Below are 20,292 nucleotides of genomic sequence, written 5' to 3'. Positions count from 1 at the left end.
CCAGGAATATCAGTAATTAAAGGATCCAGTAGGATGCAATTAGCAGCAGCAGCTGTGTGTTGAAAAAAGCTGGTTCTGGAAGGCAGGGAGCAGGGCCTACTAGGTACATTTGGCTGCCAGAGGGAAGACGCTCAATTGGAGTCATTAGTGAGACCTGCCCTCCCCCCTGCCCCCAGTGCACACACACACACTCTTAAGAACACCCATCCCCGAAGTCACGGGTGCCAGGATGGGTGGTGAGCTCTTGGTCCTGCTCCACGTGGGTACAGCCCTCTGACCTCCCTTCTCCTCCCCAGCATCTGCTACTACGGCCGGCTCTTCTGGGAGTGGGGGGATGGCATCCGTGTGCATGACTCCCAGAAGCCCCAGGACCCAGACAAGCTGTCCAAGGAGGACGTCCTCTCCTTCATCCAGACGCACAGCGCCTGAGGATGCCCACCCCTGCCGAATGCCCTGTCGTTCCCTGAGCCTGGCTGTGAGGTTGGTGGCCTCCTCTGAAGAGCTCAGTTGGGGCCTTCTGGGACACTTTTTGGAATTCCCTCCCCGGAGCCCTGCCTGGGAACTGTCTCCCCTGCTGGGACTCAGCCTGAAGGATGCAGCTCCTACAGCACGTTTGAGGTCAGGGCCCAGGGCACATGGGGCCAGTGGAGGATGTGTCTGTCAGAGGGCAGCAGGGCTTCGGCTCTGCCATTCCTTCCTGTATCCTGTAGACTCACTTTTCTGAGTTCCACACAGTGCCCTGAGGGGGCGGCCATGCTCCTGCTTTGCCCAACTTTTTATTGGGCCGACCCTGAGAGGCAGGAGGCCTGCTGTTGTGAGCTGGCCAGGAGCAGCTGCTATATAAATCAAGGTTTTGTTTCTTTGAACTTGCTCTGTTTTGATGCCAAGTTGGAGATTTTCTTGTCTCCTCCCCCTACCCTCTCCTGGTCTTCCCTGGAGTTCTTCCCAGCCCAAACCTCTGACCGTCCCGCAGGCCGGGAAGGGAGGCATGTGGACCCCACATCTCTGACACCACGTCAGGATGCAGGTAGCATTGTCTGGTGGTAGGTGCGACTGCTTCCTGGGGTTGTAGAGCCTTCCTGGGCCTCACCCCTTTTGATCCAAACCTCGGGCAGCTCTAGAAGGGAAGGAAGCAGCCTTGAAGACCTGCCATTTTCTATGCGCCAAACAGTAGTGGCCCCACTGTAACAGAGGTCCTGTTGGGTTGGGTTGCACTCAGTCCTCTGGCAATCATGGCACTCCCGTTTGTCCCAGCCACCTTGCCACCCTCCCCCCTCCGTTTTTTCATCCCCAGCAGGAGGCACAGTTGCTTTTGTTTGTCCTTTTGTGGTCACTCCATTTCCTCTATCTTGGCGGGGTGGAGGGGGAAGCTGGGCAGTAGCTTTGGGTGGGGGAGGGAACCTGTGGTTGTTTTTAATGGGAAATACCTCTCAGAGATGCTCCTGTGGGCTCCCTAGGGTCTCATCCCAGTGCTAGACTGGTTTCCATGGAGATAGAGGGCACTGAGGTTCCCCATGAGGTTGGAATTGACTCCACCTCAGGGGTCTCAGGCCAGCATCCCCCAGGCTGTCAGCAGCACCGCTGAGATGCTGTATTTCCACCCAATTCTGGGTATCAGTGTGTCTTGCAGAATCTTGGATCATTAAAGATAAACATATTTTTAATGCCTGTGTGGCTCTGTGCTGGGGCTTGTCCTTCGGTGCTTTGTGGTCTGGGACTTGCGTGAATGAAACAGCTTGGGCTGGAGGTGAAGGGGAGGAAGCTGTACTCAAGAGGGGAGAAAAGAGGGTGGGTTTAATCAGAGCCTTGTCCAAGCTCAGGGCTGCTGTTTGCTGCCAAAGAGGGGCCCAAGGAAGAGTCAAAATTATGTGGCTCCTGTGAGAAGCAGGGATTAGAGGATGAATGAACCTACAGCCCGGCAGGGCAATGTGACAATCCAGGATCAATGTGTGTGACTAAAGTAACAGAGGCGTCAGACCAATTAGTGCCACTAGACGGGGAAGAGAGAAAGGGAGAGATGGTTTCGCTGACCCCGCCAACCTCCCCTGCTCTGCATCTGCACTGGAGGCCGTGCGCGTGCTGATGGTGCCTCTCCCTCTCTGCTCTAGGCTAGCGTTTCTCCACCAGTCCCATCACCGGTGCAGGTTCTCCCTTAGAGCCCGCTGCCTACACATTGCTTAGCTCCTTCACCTGGGCCCCCAGATTCCTTCCTTAATGTTTCACAGCCTTAGTTTAGCTCGCAGGGCAACTCCTTTCCTTGCGTTTACTTACTTGGTGTGATCTCGGCTCCCAAGCCCCTTCATCCTCTTGGTTGCCCTACTCAGCCTTACTCCAGCCTCCCACTCCCAGCCCTCCTGGCCCCTGTGCTGGGAGTAGAGGGCTGTGCTCGGGGGCGGTGGAGGGAGGGGAATGTCTGTGTTTGCCGCTCCTGCAAACGCCGCCTGATTTACTGGCCACTCACCGTTAAGTCTGTGTGGTCATTACCGTGGCTCCGGCTGCCCACTGGCTCTGCCATACCTCGCCAGACTTGCAGCCTCTTGAAGATGGATTAACTCCGCACTCCCGTGGGACCACCACACGACCACCTCAAGTCCCCAAGTTGCCCTTTGCTGCACAGGCTGCATTTTTTCTGCCATAATCACAGGCAGTGGCATCGACTGGAGGGCAAGACAGGGTTTGGTGGGGGGTGGCAGACAAGTGGTGCAAGGTCTGCCTCTCAGCCCCAGCAGTGCCCAAGTCCTCGAGATGGCGCCCACCATGGTTTGCCTTAGGAAGCACTTTGCTAACGCCTTACTCCCCACCTAAGCTGGGGGCTTACCTTCAGGCCCCTCTCCTCCCTTGCATCCTGAATGCCACCCCACTGCCCCCAGCTGCCACCAGATCATGACATTTACTCAGCACACAGAAGCAGCCAGGGTGGTTTTTATTGCCTTTCCCTTGGGCTAAGCCAACATAAAGTCCTTCTGGAGACTCAAGCCCCACAGCAGGAATGGGAGGCAAGAGGGGCTGGGCCAACAGGAAGCCCTGCTCTGATGTCTGGGTCAGGGAGAACTGGCCCTTGTACCTTGGTCCTCTTGGGGTTTGAAGGGCCTGCTTGGCCGTGACCACGGAGCTGAGGGGAAGCCTGTGCTGACTGGAGAAATCTCAGGCTCACAGGGTCCAGTAGGCGTAGATAAGCGTCAGAAGGAGGAAGATGGCCACAGACAGCAGCATGTTCTTCCGGTTTTCCCGCCGAAGCAACTCCAGCTCCTTCTCTGGGAGGAAAAAGGGTGATGGACAGGTGGTCTGGGCCCATCTGCCACTCTCATCTGCCTCCACCTATCCCACCAATGGGTACACACACTGCTGAGTGCAGAGGTGTTCCCTCCCAGCTGCCTCCTTATCCATAAAAATGACCGTCCTCCTCGATCTGCCCAGATTTGGCTACAGATCCTGGCCCAAAAAAGCCCCAACCCCCAATGCTGCTCAACCATTTCTTTCCAAATGTAGTTGAAGATGGACTATGTGAGGGAGTCACAAAAAGGCCACACCTAAAAGCCAAGCTAGGTGGTGGCATGGCCTCACCAGGTGAGCCCTCTGGCCCGTCACTGGGTGCCCCCATGGTGCTCCTCCTTCCAGGGTGTCTCACCTGGTCAATTAGAGACTGAGGGCAGCTGGGACCTCCTTGGGCCTGACACTGGAGTAGGGACAGGGTGGGCCCACACCACCAGTGCTCCTAGTCCTTCCCTGCTGGATGCCCAGCTCAGCAGGAACGAGGTATGCTAAGACGAGGTAGTTTGTGCCCACAAGGCAGGCAGGCCGCCTCTAGAGGAAGCCAGCCCTGCTATTCTACAGCCACACTGTATCCATTCATATGATACACAGGTGGTTGGTATTCTGTGAGGGCTGACCTGAGTGCTAAATGCTACAATTTTGTGTGAAAATTGCTAGGTTCGAGAGGGAACTGATATCCCATCCCTCCCTGTGTGAGGAAGCAGGGAGATACCTGCAAACCAGCTCTGGGCAGGCCAGACGGGACCCGGGTAGGGGTGTGTGACAGGCACCGTGCTAACAGTGTTGATTCAGCCTGGTTCCTACAGGAGGCTCCCTGCCATATGGACTATTCTAGGGCTGATTCTTGGCCAGGCCTGGCCCCTCAGGGTGAATAGAACAGACAAGCCTGAGGAGCCTCTGCAGACCCATTTCCTCCTGGGCTGCTGGGGGCAGCGCCCAGCAGCCACCCTCTAGCTCCGTGCCGTCTGGGCTCTACCTGGCTTTGCACCCAGCATCCAGAAGGTGGCAGCATTGCTCCACTCACAGTAGCCCTTCACAGCACCCAAGTGGGAGGTTCATCCTCCACCCTGGACCCCAAAGACCCTATTCCCATCATTCCATTGCAGGGTTTTCCTGGGAGAGAGTGGAGGTCTGGGAGGAGGGGGCAGGGAGGACAGACCTCCCAAGTCAGGGTGGATGTGAGGATCTCTTCACCTGGCCACAGCCATACCCCTTCATCCCACAGGAGAACAGACCCACAGGACTCTCCATCTCCCTGGGAACAAAGGAACAAACTTGCTCTTCCAGGATGCTGGGCCTTCAGTTGGTGCCTGCAACCCCCTGGGGGCTGGCTCTCTCCCAAAGAATGCCCTTGACCCCCATCACTTTGTGGGCTCCCTGGGCTGTCTGACCCTTCCTGATCCTAGGACGCGAGGGTGGGGCTGGTAATGGCAGGGAGCTTTCTTACCATAGTTGGAGGCTTTGTTCATCAGGCTGCTTTTCTCCTTCTCCAGAGAACTCCTGTGAGGGGGAAGGGGTCAAAATGGCTCAGGCCCTTTTTCTTTTTCCCACCTGAGGGACAGCTGGCACACCAGAGCAAGGGAGACAAGAGGAACATGGGCTCAGGTCTCTGGTGGCAGGGGGATGGGAGGGCTGGCAGTTGAGGGCTGGGGCCCCGGGACAGATAGGAAGGACTGGGGGATGTCGGGAGGAGCATTACCTGGCCTCTGAGCTCAGCTCTGCCCCACAGAGCCTGGAGTTCACAGCCTCCAGGTCTCTCCAGCATCGTGACAGCTTCTTCTCCAGCCCATCCATCTGAAAGACACAGCACACCCAGCAGGTAGAGATGGGTGGCAGAGCCTTTCAATTTTCAAGACAGCTGGGATCCTGGGAGCAGGAGGAGGGAGCCTCTAGGCGTCTTTGAACTAGCAGCTATGTTTTGCTGTCCTCTACCTCCACGTGGTACAGGCTGAGCGCGCCTAGAAACAGCTTTGAGTGTTGCTCAGGGTCTCCAAGCTGCCCTGACCCACTGGGCCAAGCATGGGTTGGGGCAGATGGGAGCAGCACCCCCAGTCAGCTGTCTCCTCAGCACAGGCCCCAGCTGGGCCCCACGGCAGGAGCAACCAGAGCCCTGAATGTGGCAGGCACAGGCGGCTCCTAGAATGAAACGAGACGATGCAGGAATCCTCTGCCTTTCCAAAGCATTCCACGTGTGATTAGACATCTAGGGGCCAAAAAGCAGAGGCATGTTTTCTCGTTGGTACACTTCATCTTAAAGTAACCCAAGCTGTAATAATATACATTTTTCCATGAGATTCAATAAAAGTTACTGACAGTACAGCTCAAAAACACTTCTGTTAGTTTCCGACTCGGTTCTTGCGCAAAAGCATTGACCATCATCAAGATAGCTGTAACTTGGGCGGGGGGGGGGGGGGGGGTGCAAAATAGCTAAGCTCCTGAAAGGCTGCATGCCAAAGGTACCAGTTCTCCCATTTGTTTTGATTATAGTTTCAGAGATGTGTTCTTGGGGAAATAATTTGAGTTATGGGGAAATGTTTTATGAAATACTGGACTGGATCATCCAAGGTCCTGGTATCATGCATTTGGCTTTGAAAGTTCATCTGTGTCCATCTGTCTCCAGGTGTCTGTCTAATCGGCCACCTCTCTCGGCCTGGGCCTGTTCTTCTTGAACCTCTGCCCTGCTGGTGGGAGCCTAGATTTCAGTGGGTGGGAGTTCAGAGGGCCCTGTGTCCCTCATAGCAGCTGAATGAATAGTGCTTTGGGTCCAGCTAATGCTTGATTTTCCATATGACTTCACTCATTCTCACCACATCCCTGGGAGGGATAGCAAATACTGATACAAGCTCTATTTCACAAATGGGAGAATGGGTCCTCCAAATGGAATGATTTTTCTGAGGAGTCAGAGTGGAACACTCCTTTCCTTATCGGTCTCAGCCAGTTCTCTGCTCCAATCCTTTCTGGAGTGGCCCCTGGACAGACGGTAATCAATGACTGCAACTACGAATCCCATCCCTGGCCAGTGTTCTGCCCCTCCCCCTGGCCAGTACCCATCCCAGCCATTCTGGGTCAGCTACTTTCCCTCATCCCAACGCCCAGCCCAAAGGACACACCATCTACCCCCTTCCCTGCAGCCCCAGCCTGCTGCCAACTCCAGCTCTGGAATTAGGGCCCGGTGGGAGGGAGCAACTGCAGAGCCTTGAGTTTAACTGCTTGGTTAACTGTGTCACTTCTCTGCTAACGGGCACCAAAGGGAGGGCTGTCCTGGGAAACAGCCCCAGCCAGGAGATGGGGCCTGTGCCTGGGAGGCCAAAGGCCATGCTGAAACCTGCACTGTAGGGAAATGAGCACTGGCAAGCCAGGCTCAGGGAACAGCAACAGCCTGACGTGAAGGTTAGTGGAGACGGAGCCGGGAGGAGCAGGTGCTTCAGGCCACCATGAAGCCTGCCCTTCATAGCAGTACCCCCAACACACACAGCCAGCCCCTCAGTACCCTAAGACTTGCTGTTTCTACCTCCTGGTGTAGAAACCACAGAGCACCAAATTCCACGCTGGGTCCCACACAAAGCTTGATTCTTGATGCTCTATCTCCTCCGTGAAGCCTTCTCTACGGCCCTTGGCTGGAGAGATACTGCCTCCTTCCCCTGGCTGATTAACCAAGCCTTCTCTCATGAAGCTGAGCGCATACCGTGTCATCCAGCTACATGTGTCCAAACCTCATCTTGCCAAACTCTGGGAGCCGCTAGGGCAGATGATGTAAACCTGCAGCCCAGTGGTCAAGTCTAGCCGAGATCGGCCCATGCCACTTGTGTATGTGACTGCCTGGCCTCTAAGGATGCCTGACTTTGTAGCTCCTGTCCTAGAAGGCCTGGCCCACTGCAGTCCTTGTGTTTGTAGCCATGGAGGAATGAGTAGGGTTGGATGTGGGTGGGGCCCAGGGGCTGGGCTTCATGTGGCACCGGGAGTCTAAAATCCTCCCCTCATGCCCACAGAAGCTGGAAGAAGCTAGGAGAAGCAGCTGTATGTGCACATAGATTATGTACTTTGTGGATTACCCAGTGCAAGTATTAGTCCTAGGTTAGATTTCTGCCTGCCCCACCTTTGGCCAGCCCCTGGTTTGCATGTCATTCTGGGGAGGAAGTTGGGGGACTTCCATCCCTAAACACCTCTACAAGGCTACCAAGGGCCCAAACGGGATAACTGGGCCAGAGTGAGGCCAAGAACTCATGCTCAGCAAAACCTTTAAATTGAGGTTGGCAAACCACAAGTGGCCAAGCTGGTCGGCTGTCATGCTCTGGGCAGGGCCTGTGGAGCTGGCAGCTAGAGGCCTTTATCTGAACGAGCCCAATCTATCTGCAGTTCCATGAATACCCCCACTTTCACTTACCACTTTTTAATGAGCTTAAACAGACTAACACAAATCAAGGTTTTAGGGACTCAAGTTCTAACCTCCCTCTATGAATATTTATGTCCTGCTGCAGCTCTCTCTGATTCCCTTCTAAATATCAAGTTCTCCTCCTTTATAACCCAGCTGCTTGATATGGGCTGAGTGAGGGGGAGTCTGGGACTGTCAGGAGGCTCTTCAGTAGGCCACAGACCCATCCTCAGAAGGTGACCCCACTGACGGTTAAACACCCTGCAGCATTTGTTGATGCAGAAGCCAGTTCTCAAGCAGCTATAATAACGGGTGCCAACATTCTAGTGACCTACTGGCCGCAGATAAGGCAGGGAGGGAGGGTCAGGATGCATCTTTTAGTTGTGGCTGGGGTCGGGAGTGGTGGCTACAGAGCAAAGCTAGCCCAGCAAGATGGACCCAGAAATAGGGGAGAAGACCTAGGAAGTGGGCCTTAAAAGAAGCCCCTAGTTGGCTTTTCAGTCAACTCTCAATGACATGCACACAAATAATGCACTTCACAGACTCCCCAAAACAAATCTATAGTCCTTGATTAGCTTCCTCTCTGCCACCAGGCTGAAGGCAACAGAGGACAAGATAGCCAGGACCAGGAGAGAAACACGGGTTAGGACCAGAATAAGGAGACAAATGTCAAGAAGATTCTGGAAGCATAAGGGTCAGAACTGGGCAAGCAGTTGGGAGCCAAGTGCTCAGAAGCCTGAAATTGTAGTTCCTGAAAAGTGTGGTAATAAGGAGTGTGGGCTGTAATCAGATGCCTCAGCTGGCCGTTCACTTGCCGTGTGTCTAGGTGACTTCCTTAATTCAGTGCCTCAGTTTACTCATGTGTAAAACAAAGATAATAATGTTTCCTATTTCAAAGAATTGTGAAGATGATATGAGGCAATACGTGTAAGATACTTAGTACCTAACACACGGTGATGGTATAACAAGTGTTTGCTAGCATTATTATCAGAGAATGGTTTTCATTAGATCTGTAGGGAATAAAAAGAAAATTGAGTTAATATGTGGCAAGAGTAAGAGGAGATAGAAGCAGGGGTGCGTGATGGAGAGTACTCTCCATTGGTCACTGGCTGGCAGCAGCAGGGAGGGGAGCCCCTCTGGCTCAGATATGGCCATCCTGATTCTATGGAGGGGTTCAGCAGGAGTGGGGCCTGCAGGGTAGACCATCACAATAGCAATGCCTCTACAGGCCAGCCTCTCCAGCTGGCTCGGGACACAGCATGCTGGGAACCTCATGATCCTGCCGGGGGTTGAAGCGCTGGGGTAGTGTCTGGAGCTGGTGCCAAGTTGTAGAGGCTCGGCCTGCTGGAAGCTGAGGATGAGAGGTCTAGGGCAGTGTCTAAGGGCAGAACAGACTCAGGTGTGGTCTGGGCCCTGGTGGGCATCTGAGGAGACGCGGAAAAGCAGGTGGAGCCTAGCAGCTGGAGTGCAGGTTCACTGACGCCATGGCTCTACAGCGCCTGGTGCCCAGCTAAGCTGGGAGCAGGAATGCAAAGCCCCAGGACTAAAGCAGAAAGAGGCCCCATCAAAGAGATCCGACCAACTCCAATGGGAAGAGGAGGTTACACTCTGGAGGCCAGGGAGGCCCCCAGGACTCCTGCCCAACAGGCTGGATAGTGGGTCAGTTGGCAGGAAGGGCACGGCTGACCCAACTGGTTCAGTTCTGGGACTTCCCTAGAGCTGCAGGGGGCAGCATTGCTGGCTGTGACTGTCACAGGTAAAGTAATAGCCAAGGTAGGGACTGAGACTGGCACTCATTCAGGCACAGAGTCGGGGCAGAGAGTGAATGCCCTTGATGTACAATAACATGGACACAAGGAGTGTCCATGCATTACGTTTATACTCAGAAGACCAAGTGTCCGTTTTTATACAGGAAAAAAGAACAGTGTGTCTAAGTCACTGAGATGACAGTCAGTAGGTGAAACGGCTGCAAAGGGACCTGAGGAATCAGCAAGGCAGTGGTGTGAGCTCCATACCAGTTAGCCAGATGTGCCTTGTGGCACATCACATAGAGCTGAGGACCTGATAGGTGTTGTGTAAACCTGTGTGCAAGCAGTTCAGGGGACTGGGAAATAGGTGGTGAATATGCAGGGTGTCCTGGTGGGAAAGTCTACTCTTGACCCCAAGACCAGAAGTAGCTAAAACCTGCCCATGGAGACTGCTGGTCTGAGCCTCGGCAGGGAAGAAGGGAGGAGAAGAAAGGGAGGCAGAAAAGATATATGGGGCAGGGAGTGGAAAGGAGCAACCCTCAAGTAGGAGGGAGTTGAGGGCCCCAGGGGAGGCCCTGGAGACAGGATCCAGAAGTTTGTACTTTAACAGGAAAGGCCCACGAGGGATTCCTCCACAGTCAGGATGGGAACCGCTGCCTTTCTTAACCAGGCATGGACTGGGGGATCGGAGCCTGGTGGGTGGCTTCAAGAGTGGGCAAAGGAGCAGGCTCAGTGAGAAGTATAAGACCAAGAATTCTCCACAGAGGTGGGGATGTTTCCTGCAGAAGAACTTGAAGTTCTGAAGTTAGACTGACAGTCAAGGTCAGCAGAGGCCCCAACCCCAGCCAAGTGGGGCCACTGCTCCTGCTGGTAGTCATCATTGCCAGGGTCTCTTCCTGCAGCCTTCCTCCAGGACCCCTCCCTCAGAAGCAGCTCTGAGCACTCAGCTGGCAGTTCAGTAGCCCTGAGCCAGCTAAGCAAAATCACCTCTGCTACCTGACTTGGGGAACAACACCCTATTCTCAGAGCTTTAGGGAAGTCTCCCTGGAGTCCTATATGCCATAAAATCACTGTGTTAAGAGAAACTGTAAAATTCTCCCGGAATCCCTGGGTGGCGTCTTTTCAGGAATGTGGAGCCTCCCAGTACGGAAGCCCAAAATGAGGCCTCTCTGGGGGCGGGGAAGGTGAGTGCCATCTCGCACACAGATAAGTGCCCAGTACCCAGGTTAGGCCAGGCCCGCGGGGGGCCAGCTCCAGGTCTGGCTGCTGCCAAGGCCTCCCAGCAGCTTTTATTCTGCCAACAAGCACTATTGAAGGTGGCTGAATGGTGCTCCCACAAGCATCTTGACAGCCTGGGAGGTGGCTCCCTGCCCACTCCCTAAGGAGCCACTGTCTAGGGCCCAACTTTCTTCTGGGAAAGGGCAGAGGCACCCTTGGGGCTTGGCACTGCCAGGCAAGCCACTGTGCTTTCTGGTTTAGGAAGTTGTTTCCGGTCTTGCTGGCCTTGCTCTTGGGAGATTCTGGGCTGTGAGTGACAAAAAGGGGCTGGCAATGAGTTAACCTCAGGAGTCAAGCAGCGGTCATGGGGCATATCCTGCACCTGCCTGGCCGGGTCCTTGCTGGGCACCAAGACCTAATAAAGAGCACGGTGTCAAGGTACCTGAGCCCAACTCAAATCATGGACTTTCACATGTCTGGATGGCACAGCACAAGTCAGAACAGTCTCTGGAAGCCCAAAGTCCACAATAATACCAGTAGCAGCCAACACTACGGTAGCAGGCATATGTGCCAGGCACTGCTCTAAGCACCTCACATGACTCCCTCACAGGACACTCACAATAACCCTGGCGGGAGAGGAGTAGCATCAGTATCCACACCTTATGGATGAAGAAACTTGGGCTGCGGGGATGAAGTAACTCGTCCAGGGTCACGCAGCCAGTACCCGGGGGAGCGGGCGGTGGGAGTCGGTGCTGTGAGCTACCAGCACACATGGGGGAAGCTCAGAGGCACCAGCCCAGAGCCACTCTTAGCTCCTGGGCATAAACTCCGCTCCTTACACCCTGGGCCATGCAGTTTGTGGGCAGCTTCCCATATGCTCCCCAATGTCTGCAACAACTCTGCAAGGAAGGGACTTTTTACAGTCTCCCTTTTACAGAGGAGCAAACTCGCACATGGAGAATTTAAGCAACCTGCCCTAGGTCGTGTCACTGGGAAGTGGCAGAATTGGGGTCTGAATCTGGGTTTTTCTGCTTCAGAGCTTATGCTCCTTCCACCTCTTCAAGCTCTTTCTCCAAAATCCCTCATGAAAACATTCATGACAAAGAAGGGTTCTGTGGAACAAAATCATTCCACATCCCAGTCAAAACCCATTTAAGCTTGTTGATCTGGCTTTAACAGATTCTCTACTCTGAATAATCTTGTATAAGGGCTTTGCTTGCTTTCTGTCCACATAACAGATACTCACTGTGAGGGGAGAACCTGATTGAAATCTGTTTGCTTGGAGACAGTGAGCGTCTCCAAGCCCAGCGTCTGTCCTCACACTGAAGGCAATTACGCTCTAACTCTGGGCTTCACGGACATCCCAGGCACCCTCCCCCAAACCGCCTACGCTGCCAAAGCACCCTCCAAAACACACACAAAACAGACCCGGGTTTGAGAAGGAAAAAGGTGGGTTAGTTGGGCCTGATAAACCCTCCTTTCCCCAAAGTCTTTCTTCTCACTTGCTAATAACTCACAGCCCAGAGAGTGGTGTCAGCTGTTTCAGCTCCAGCCCCAGCAGTCTAGGAACCGGATTTCTGGAAATCCACTCATTTTCACATGTCAGGGAAGCCCCAGAATGTTTATTATAATGGGTAGAGAAGCCGGACCGCCTGCCCAGATGGTCTCTGGCAGGAGAGCAGGGGCTTCCCATCTGGGGCCTTGAGGCCACACAGCCAAGTGACATGGGGGTCACGGGCCTTGATTTTCCAGGTGACTATCCTCAAACCCCAAAGGACCGATTACCCTGATACGGCTTAAGGGATGTGCTTCTGTGGAGGAGGCTCTGTGAGGGCAGAAAACAAAAACCTCCGCCATGGCTCCCAAATCATCAGAAGTTTCTCTCCCAGGCTGGGCAGATGAAGACAATAAACCTTCCCAGTTTTTAATCAATGAACAACTTTCAGGAAAAGCAGAGAGCCAAGGGACTTGTCATTTCTCTGGAGAGTCACCTCCCGCCCCAGGTCAGGAACGTGGAGGTCCTCTTGAAGCCCGCGCAAGCTCCGAGGGCTTCTGGTCTCTGAGAGGCTCTGCAAGCAGAGGCACGTCAGTCCTCACCTAAGCCTTCAGCTGTCCCTGGGCCAGAACGTTGTCTGGGGTTTCTTTTCTCTTCTTTCCCCCAATATATATTTTTTGATAAAGTAGCAAAAGCTTCTTCATCGCTGAAAGGCTCAAAGCACTTTTCAAGAATTGGCATCCACCCCGTGCCTTATGAATTCATTAATTAAGATGCTGGCAAACAGCCACTCCACACATGCTGACATCCAGCCGTGTTAGGTAATGAGGTTTTAGTCTCCTGACCCCCATCAGATGGAGTTGAGCCAGACGCAGGCTGCTGAGAGAAATCACCTGCCCAATGGCGACCTGTCGCTTGTGCCTGGCAGCAGGTGAGGCTCATTTAATGGTCAGCCGCCCTTGAACTGTGTCTGCAGGCCTCAAGCCTTTCTCCCAGCCCTGACTGGGCAGCCGCCAGCAAGACAGTGTCCAGCCGCCTGCTCCACTGTGGCCTCCTGATCTCTCACCAATGAACCACTCAACTGGGCCCAGAAGTCAAGAGTGAGGGTTCAAGTGCCTCCTCTAGCCTCTCAAAACCAATTCAGTAAATATTTACGGAGAGTCCACTAGGCTGCTTCTATCCCTTGTCTTAGAACATCAGTAGGTTCCTGTCAGCCTTGTAACAGCCTGTTCCAGGACTGAGACTGTCTTCATCCCCACTTAGTGCTCCTCCCTGCCCCCAGGGAGCTCACAGTGGTGGCTGACATTACACAATCACAAGTGTCCACACTCCTCTCTTCCTGGTGCTCATCCTGCTTTGGCCATTTTCTCCACTCAAACTACCACCTACCCTTCATCGTCACTGATCCTGGCCCCTTTTTCTGATAAGAATTCCAGTGAATTTTAAGTAACTCCCATTAGGGCTTCCCTGGTGCCGCAGTGGTTGAGGGTCCGCCTGCCGATGCAGGGGATGTGGGTTTGTGCCCCGGTCCGGGAGGATCCCACATGCCACGGAGCGGCTGGGCCTGTGAGCCATGGCCGCTGAGCCTGCGCGTCCGGAGCCTGTGCTCCGCAACGGGAGAGGCCACAGCAGTGAGAGGCCCGCGTACAACAACAACAACAACAACGACAAAATGACTCCCATTAACTTTTATTCCCTCTAGCAGATACTATTAGTTGCCCAACACAACATTGATTCCCTACCCCTCCCCCTTTGCCTGCCTCCACCACAGAAGTAAGAAAAGCTCAACAGATGCTTTCCCAGCCTCACTGCAGCCAGAGGTGGTCATGACCAGTTCTGGCCAACGAGATGTTCCAGAAGTCGGCTGGGAGACGACTGAGAGAGCTTATGCTTTGCTGATAAAAGGGACAAAGATTGTTATAGTTCCTTTTTCTTTTTTCCCTGACTTAAAGTTGAATATGATGACTGGAGCTGTGGCAGCTATCTTGTGACTAAGAGGAAACAGCTGAGAGAATGCAGAAACACCAGCCCTGACATAGCGGAACCTTTGAACCAATGCCAGTAGCCACCTCCCTCCAAATTTCTTGTGATGGGAATAAAAAGTATCTTCTTGTTTGATTAGGTCACTGAGGTCAGTTTTCTGTAACCTGTAGCTAAAACCTTTCCAAACTGACAGATTTTTGTACCAGGGACCAGATCCAACCAAGTTATCCCCTTAAAGATGTCAACTAAGGCACTGCACATCTGTTAACTAAAGACCAACTGGCTGTTGAAACATTTAAGACACTAAGAATGGTCCAGCTGTGGAGGAAAAAAAGTACAATGACCAAATAACAGCTCATTACTATCAGAAATTAAAAAACAGGTTTTACATCAGCCAAAATCCTATCAGTTTAGACTGAAATGCATCCTTTCTCTCAGCCAGAATCCTCCTATCAGTTTAGACTGAAATACAACCTTTCCCTCCTCTCACACAACTTGAAAATCAGTACCAGAGCTGGTGATTTCTCACCTGAACTATAATTCTCTCTTGTTATTCAGAATAAAACTCATAGCCAGTTTTCCCCAAATCTGAGATCTCACAAGGTGGCAAATGAGCTGGATAAAAAGGCCTTGAAAGGAGCCACAAGTTGGGAAGGCTGGGAGGTGCCTTGGTGTCCTGGGAGGTGACTACCCAGTACAGCTGGCCCCAGCCAACCCTCAGGGGGAGTGCTCTGTAATTGCTTCATTACAAGTGGAGGCTGTTTGCAGGTGCTGAGATCACTCACTTGTGGGAGTTTTACTGGACTCGTCAGATTAACATTTTTGATTAAATCACCACTTCATTGGCTTTGAGCACACGACTTTTAATAACAGGACAATATCTACTGCTACTGAGCACCAGAACACATTCAGTACTCAGATCCGCAGGGGGCAAAGGAGGAACAATGTGAGGAGATGGCTAGATGCCAAGTTTTTCTCAGGTGCACAGTGGCAGAGCTCAAATCTTAGAATATCCAAGCAAAAGGTAACCTAGACATCAAGATGGCCAATGTAAATATCTATATTGGTATTGATAGGTTAAAAAAATAAAGGGGTGAAGGTGACTGGTATACGGCCCTAGGAGAGCATGTACCCCACCAAATTCAAAACACTTTTAAAACCCGTGTCAGCCAAACAAAAGACATCTATGATCATCTATGATCTATATGTGGACCACAGTCAGCGAGTCTGTGTCTGTAACCCCTGGTGAAATTCAAGTCCTTCATGTTACAGATGAGGAAACTAAAGTCCAAACAAGGGGGCTGACATAGCCATGATGGAAGGACGTGAAAGAACTACGAAGGCTACTGATAAGAAAGCACTGTTTGTTGATTATCCACCCTGTGCCGCACATGCTAGGCACTTTACAAATATTGTCTTATTTAATCCTCAAAACTACACTGTGAGGTAAGATGCAGTCTGCTGAGGAGAATTGGGCTGTCCACTAAAATACACTCTTCTTCCACAGCAATGGAGCTGTAGTTGGGCACGTGGCCTCCTAGCTGATGAATGCATTTCCCAGCTACCCCTTGCAGGTTTTGCATCTTAGCTGCATCTTTGCCAATGGAAAGTGGGCATTCTGGGCCCAGAATTCTTAAGACAGTGGGTGTGCTTTCTCCACTCTCTCTTTCCCACCAGTGGATACCTCAATGGAGTGCAACCTAGTTTCATTCATGAGGTGACAACAGGCCCTGGCCCCCAGCAGAGCCACAGGATGGAAGGAATATGGCAGAACCAACACTGTCCTGGTACTCTAGCCTAGGGGTTGACAAACAATGGTCTGGGGGCCAAATACATTCCATGACTTGTTTTTGTAAATAAAGTTTTATTGGAACACTCTCATTAATTTATGTACTGCCTATGGCTGCTTTTGTGCTAAGACATCCTATCTGAGTACAGCTGACTCTCATTATTTGTGGTAGTTATGTTCTATAAGGTTGCCAACAATGAATTAGCAAATACTGAACCAGGTTAGGTTCTGGTGAGCCTCTGGTCACATTTTTATCAGCTGATCAATACAAAACCTTGTTTTGTGTGTGTTTCTGTTTAAAGAGACCTTATTTAATACATATTGTTGATTAATTAACACTGAATCACATCCCACAGGACTATAACTCATGCCTGAGAAAGCTTATCTAACACACATATTTTCTCCATAAGGCATGTCACAGCCTTCTTGCACTTTGGAAGACTAAACAAGCACTTCAGCACTACACTCAAGGGCCATTTTAAACAGCAAAATCACCAAGAAAAGCACAAAAATGCAAGAAACTTGGCAGTAAATAGACCAGAAAAAGGACACTTGTTTACAGCACACAGAAGAGCTGAAAAATAAGACACAGCATTGCCTTGTTCCACCTTAACGAGACACATGGGCCTCAGGTGAATCAAATATTGACGCTTTGAGTCAGCCTGTTAATTACTACAAAAGCATTTCAAGGACTGATTTGGGGGTTACAAGTACATTTTAGCAAGTAGACAAATGCACAAATACGGAATCTGTGAACAATGCGGATCAACTGTAGTTGCAACAGAGACCATGTGGCCCACAAAGCCTAAAATATTTACTATCTGGTCCTTTATAGACAACATCTGCCGATCCCTGCTCTATCCTGTCAGAAAAAAAAAAAACTTTCTTGTTCTTGAAGCCACTGAATTTGGGGGTTTCTCTGTTATAGCAGCTTATCATGTTCTAATACAGGCTATAAAGTCTAGGCTAGTCCCATTTCAGAGTGCCATCTCATTTTAGCATCTATAGTCTCTCTCACAAGGAGATTCACATTTCCATCGTTTTTTTCCCTACCAAGTTGGCCAATATTTCTCAAGGGGTGGTACTAAAACCTCCTGCATAAACACTGGTGTAGCTTGTTAAAAATACAGATTCTTTGTTAAAAATACACACCAAGTCCTACTGAATTACTCGGGGTGGGGGAGATTCAACTCTCCATTTTTAAGACAGATGATTCTTAATGCGTTCTTAAGATTGAGAACCACTCAACTGGTAGTAAGCTCAATAAGACAATTACCCAGTATCTTTCTTGCAACCCCAGGGAGGGTGATCTAAGGGAACAGTAACACAGGAGAAACAAGATGCACCAGAAGGCAAATCACCTGTGCTTGATTCTCGGCGCCTCAACCGTTTCAACGGTTGGGCTCTACTTGAAACCTCAGGTTCCCCATCTGTAAAAATCTCACAGGCTTGTAGTGAGCGCAAATAAAGTAACAAATAGCAGCTGCATCAATTTTCTTTCCGTCCGTATGCAGTCAATTATTTGTAAGCTCTTTGCGAACATCACCATTCCAGAATTCTCTACAAATTCCCACAGGTTCCCAAAGTAATTTTCAAGCTTCATGCTTTAGTACCCCGGAGGAAAAATTCCCCATCTCAAGGGACAGTTAAGCCACCAGTAATACATTAAACAGTATGGGGGTCCCTCACTTCTGAGGGTGCCCTCATCTACAGGTCTCTAACCCTTTGGGATCCCCTCACCTGCCAATACCCAACCCTTTTGGGTCCCCTTCACTTAAACGTCTCCCCTCAGGGCCTCAAGATTTCGGTGTCACGCCCTCTTTGGTGCTCCCCTTACCTGCCTGTCTCTTCCTCTCTGGAGGTCCCCTGGCCTTCTGTTCCCAGCTCTCGTGGCCCCTCGGGCTCTCCAACCTTCGGTTCCCCCAGCGGGCCGTGTCCCAAACCCACGTCGCCCTCACTTCCTCCCCTCACTCCCTCCTCCAACCTGCAGCCGGGCCGACCCACTACCCCGCCACGGGGAGAAGGCAGTTCACGACGTGGCCCAACCCCCATTTCTCCCCCTCACCTCTTGCGCGACTCCCAGATTCTCCCGCTTCTTTTTAGTCATGTTACTTGCCGGGTTCCCGGAGTCGTTATTGGACTCGCCCACCGGCGGCGCCACGCATGCGCAAACCCCTGTGATTCTCCCTCATTGGCCGCCGAGAAGGCGGGAGGTGGGACTACTGGCGGTGTCCATCTAATTGGGGGCGTGGCCAGCTTGGCGCGGCCATGTTTATGAGGGGCAACCGCTCTGAGGCTTCAGCGTAGCGGGTGGTGGGAAGAGGATAACTAGATTGGCCCGGGAGGAACGATGGCCCACCCAGGGGTGGAGCTGGCCCTTTCCTTACGAATCAAAGGCACTTTACAGCCCAGAGAGGCTGTTTCTTCACCCCGTCGTCTTCTGTACCCTTCTTCCTTTTTGTGACCACCCTGCCCAGTTTGAGGCCAGCTCCCATCCCTTCAATTCTGTCAAGTTCTTTCTGACCTTCAAGGCCCATCCTGAAGCACTGATCCTCCATGAAGCCCCATCTTGAGTCTCTTGGCCCTTTGGGAGCTGATCATGACCTTCTGTTGTCATTCCTCCTTTTTGTCTGTTCTTACTTATTTTTCTTGTTTTATTGTAACAGAAACAGACTACAAACGTCACAGAAAACTTTTAAGTGAAAAGCAGCATCCTTTATCCTACTGTTCTTAATACAGTTCCTATATTTGTTTCTGTATATTCCGACCCAATGTCTGTATATTCTGACATTGTATTTTATACTGTTGTAATCCTACTGTACAGTATGCTGTAGACCTATGTCCTTTGAAATGGTTTGACTGTGATCCAATGATTAAAAACTACAATTTTGTATCATGACCCAGTTACCCATATAATTGAAACCAAATTTTCCTGATAAACACCTTTACCACCTTTGATGCACTCAAATATTTTCTAATCTAGTCTATTTCATTAAAAAAAAACTTGGTGGCAGGAGACCTATTAATTTTATTTCATGACTCATTAATGGATATTGAACTGCAATTTGGAATAAACATTTCCCCATGTTTTGAAATCATCATTTGTGAAGGCCGTATATGCCCCCAAGTGAATACATCCCATTCTTGTATTGGACATTATTTTATTGGACGTTACCTCCAAATAATACTAATACTAAAGCAAACATCTTTGTGTACATAGCTCTGTCCTTCTGAACTATTATTTTTTTTTGCCTTTTATACTGTAATTTATTATGGATACACTGTTAGTCCACAGATGTAATCTCTTTGCCTATTATATATCACACACATAAATATTAGCATACAAATAATATATTCTTCATTTTGAGATTTTTTTCAGTAGTTTCTATCTTTATTTTTTACCTTTTGGTTAACCCCTTACCTTCTTCCATCCTCACGCATTCACGCAATACTACACATCAGCTCCCTACCCCTATTTCAGCCAGATAACCATCTGAATTATTTCTTTAAGATAAATTCGCACAAGTGGAATTATGGGGTCAAAGACTATGAGATGGGAATCGAAGCTCCTTATTTTCTGACCAGTTATCTCTCTGTTGGAGTCTCTGTTTCTGTGTGTGAATAATAACCCTGATGCAGTGTTTGGGTGAAAAAAAAATGTTTTCAGATCTGTTTTGTCTTCTTGATAGAGTCATTGAATGATGGAGCAGGAGGGGACCTGAGATACCATCTCGCCTGGCCGCCTGACTGAGGCCACAGAGGGAAAGTAGTAAATTCTGTCTGAACAGGAAGCAGGCTGCTCAGAAGTTGTTTAGTGCAGTTCTTAGCTTAACACCCAGCCCAAGAAAAAACTTACTCAAGAACATTGTCCATCAGCTGTCAATCAACAGCATTTATTGTCAGAACACTCTTCATATCATTGATTCTGATCCAGAAAAACCAGAGACTGTGCTTCCCAATTGTCACAGGCACAGGCCTAGGGAAGGTGAGAGGAGGAGGAAAAAGACTATGTTCTTTTAAAAGTGGTTCCTTCTGCATTTGTTTGGCACCAAGAAAAAGCCACGTAGATCTGGGTACGTCTCATGTTAGTTCCTTGTCTCTCTTCCCCATTCCCTGTGAAATGATGCGTGAGCTGTCATCCTTCTCCCCAAAGAGCCTTGGATTCTCCAAGCCAAACCTTGTCCCACGGTTCTGCTAATGGGACAAAATACTTGAAGTGGGTCTGGAATGAGAGCCTATGTGGGTTGGAGTGAGGCCGACTGGGATTACAGTCCCAGCTCTGCCACTTAGCAGTGGTGTGATTTGCGGCAAGATACTTAAACTTGCTGAGCCTTAGTTTCCATGACTAAAACAAGCTCATTGTGTCAGACTTATAGGGTCATTGTGGGAATTACTAAGTGGTTGGTACTGTAGC

At 50.8% G+C, this 20,292-nt stretch overlaps 2 protein-coding genes across 5 annotated transcripts in view; one reads left to right on the top strand and one right to left on the bottom strand.

Annotated features, from left to right (window-relative positions):
- The window catches only part of CMTR1 (cap methyltransferase 1), a 58,856-nt gene extending 57,221 nt beyond the window's left edge, over positions 1–1,635 (top strand). For all 3 annotated transcript variants that reach the window (XM_082663101.1, XM_082663102.1, XM_082663103.1), the window contains one exon: positions 297–1,635. In XM_082663101.1, coding sequence (XP_082519227.1) covers positions 297–429 — 133 coding nt within the window. In that variant the 3' untranslated portion in view covers positions 430–1,635. The remainder of the gene's footprint in view (positions 1–296) is intronic.
- A 1,273-nt stretch (positions 1,636–2,908) lies between these two features.
- On the bottom strand, positions 2,909–18,029 carry CCDC167 (coiled-coil domain containing 167). 2 transcript variants are annotated; one of them, XM_082664243.1, is made up of 4 exons: positions 17,944–18,029; positions 4,973–5,067; positions 4,721–4,773; positions 2,909–3,254 (listed from the first exon to the last, which is right to left on the bottom strand). In XM_082664243.1, exons 1-4 carry the CDS (start codon positions 17,983–17,985, stop codon positions 3,151–3,153), a joined length of 294 nt encoding a protein of 97 aa, XP_082520369.1. In that variant the 5' UTR covers positions 17,986–18,029; the 3' UTR covers positions 2,909–3,150. The 2 variants fall into 2 exon arrangements, with proteins under 2 accessions (XP_082520369.1, XP_082520368.1); XM_082664242.1 differs by having other exon boundaries at positions 2,909–3,249.
- Between the last annotated feature and the right edge of the window lie 2,263 nt (positions 18,030–20,292).

Source organism: Grampus griseus (assembly GCF_964374135.1).
Source record: "Grampus griseus genome assembly, chromosome: 10".
NCBI classification, from domain to species: domain Eukaryota; kingdom Metazoa; phylum Chordata; class Mammalia; order Artiodactyla; family Delphinidae; genus Grampus; species Grampus griseus.
Note: the sequence above shows the minus strand (reverse complement) of the source record. Positions and strands in the feature narration are given on the sequence as shown.

Coding starts and splice junctions, on each gene's coding strand:
- CCDC167 (XM_082664242.1), bottom strand. CDS start 17,985: ATGACTAAAAAGAAGCGGGAGAATCTGGGAGTCGCGCAAGAG. Junction 4,774..4,972: donor GAGCTGAGCTCAGAGGCCAG/GTAATGCTCCTC, acceptor TCCCCCTCACAG/GAGTTCTCTGGAGAAGGAGA. Junction 3,250..4,720: donor GAACAAAGCCTCCAACTATG/GTAAGAAAGCTC, acceptor CTCCCAGAGAAG/GAGCTGGAGTTGCTTCGGCG.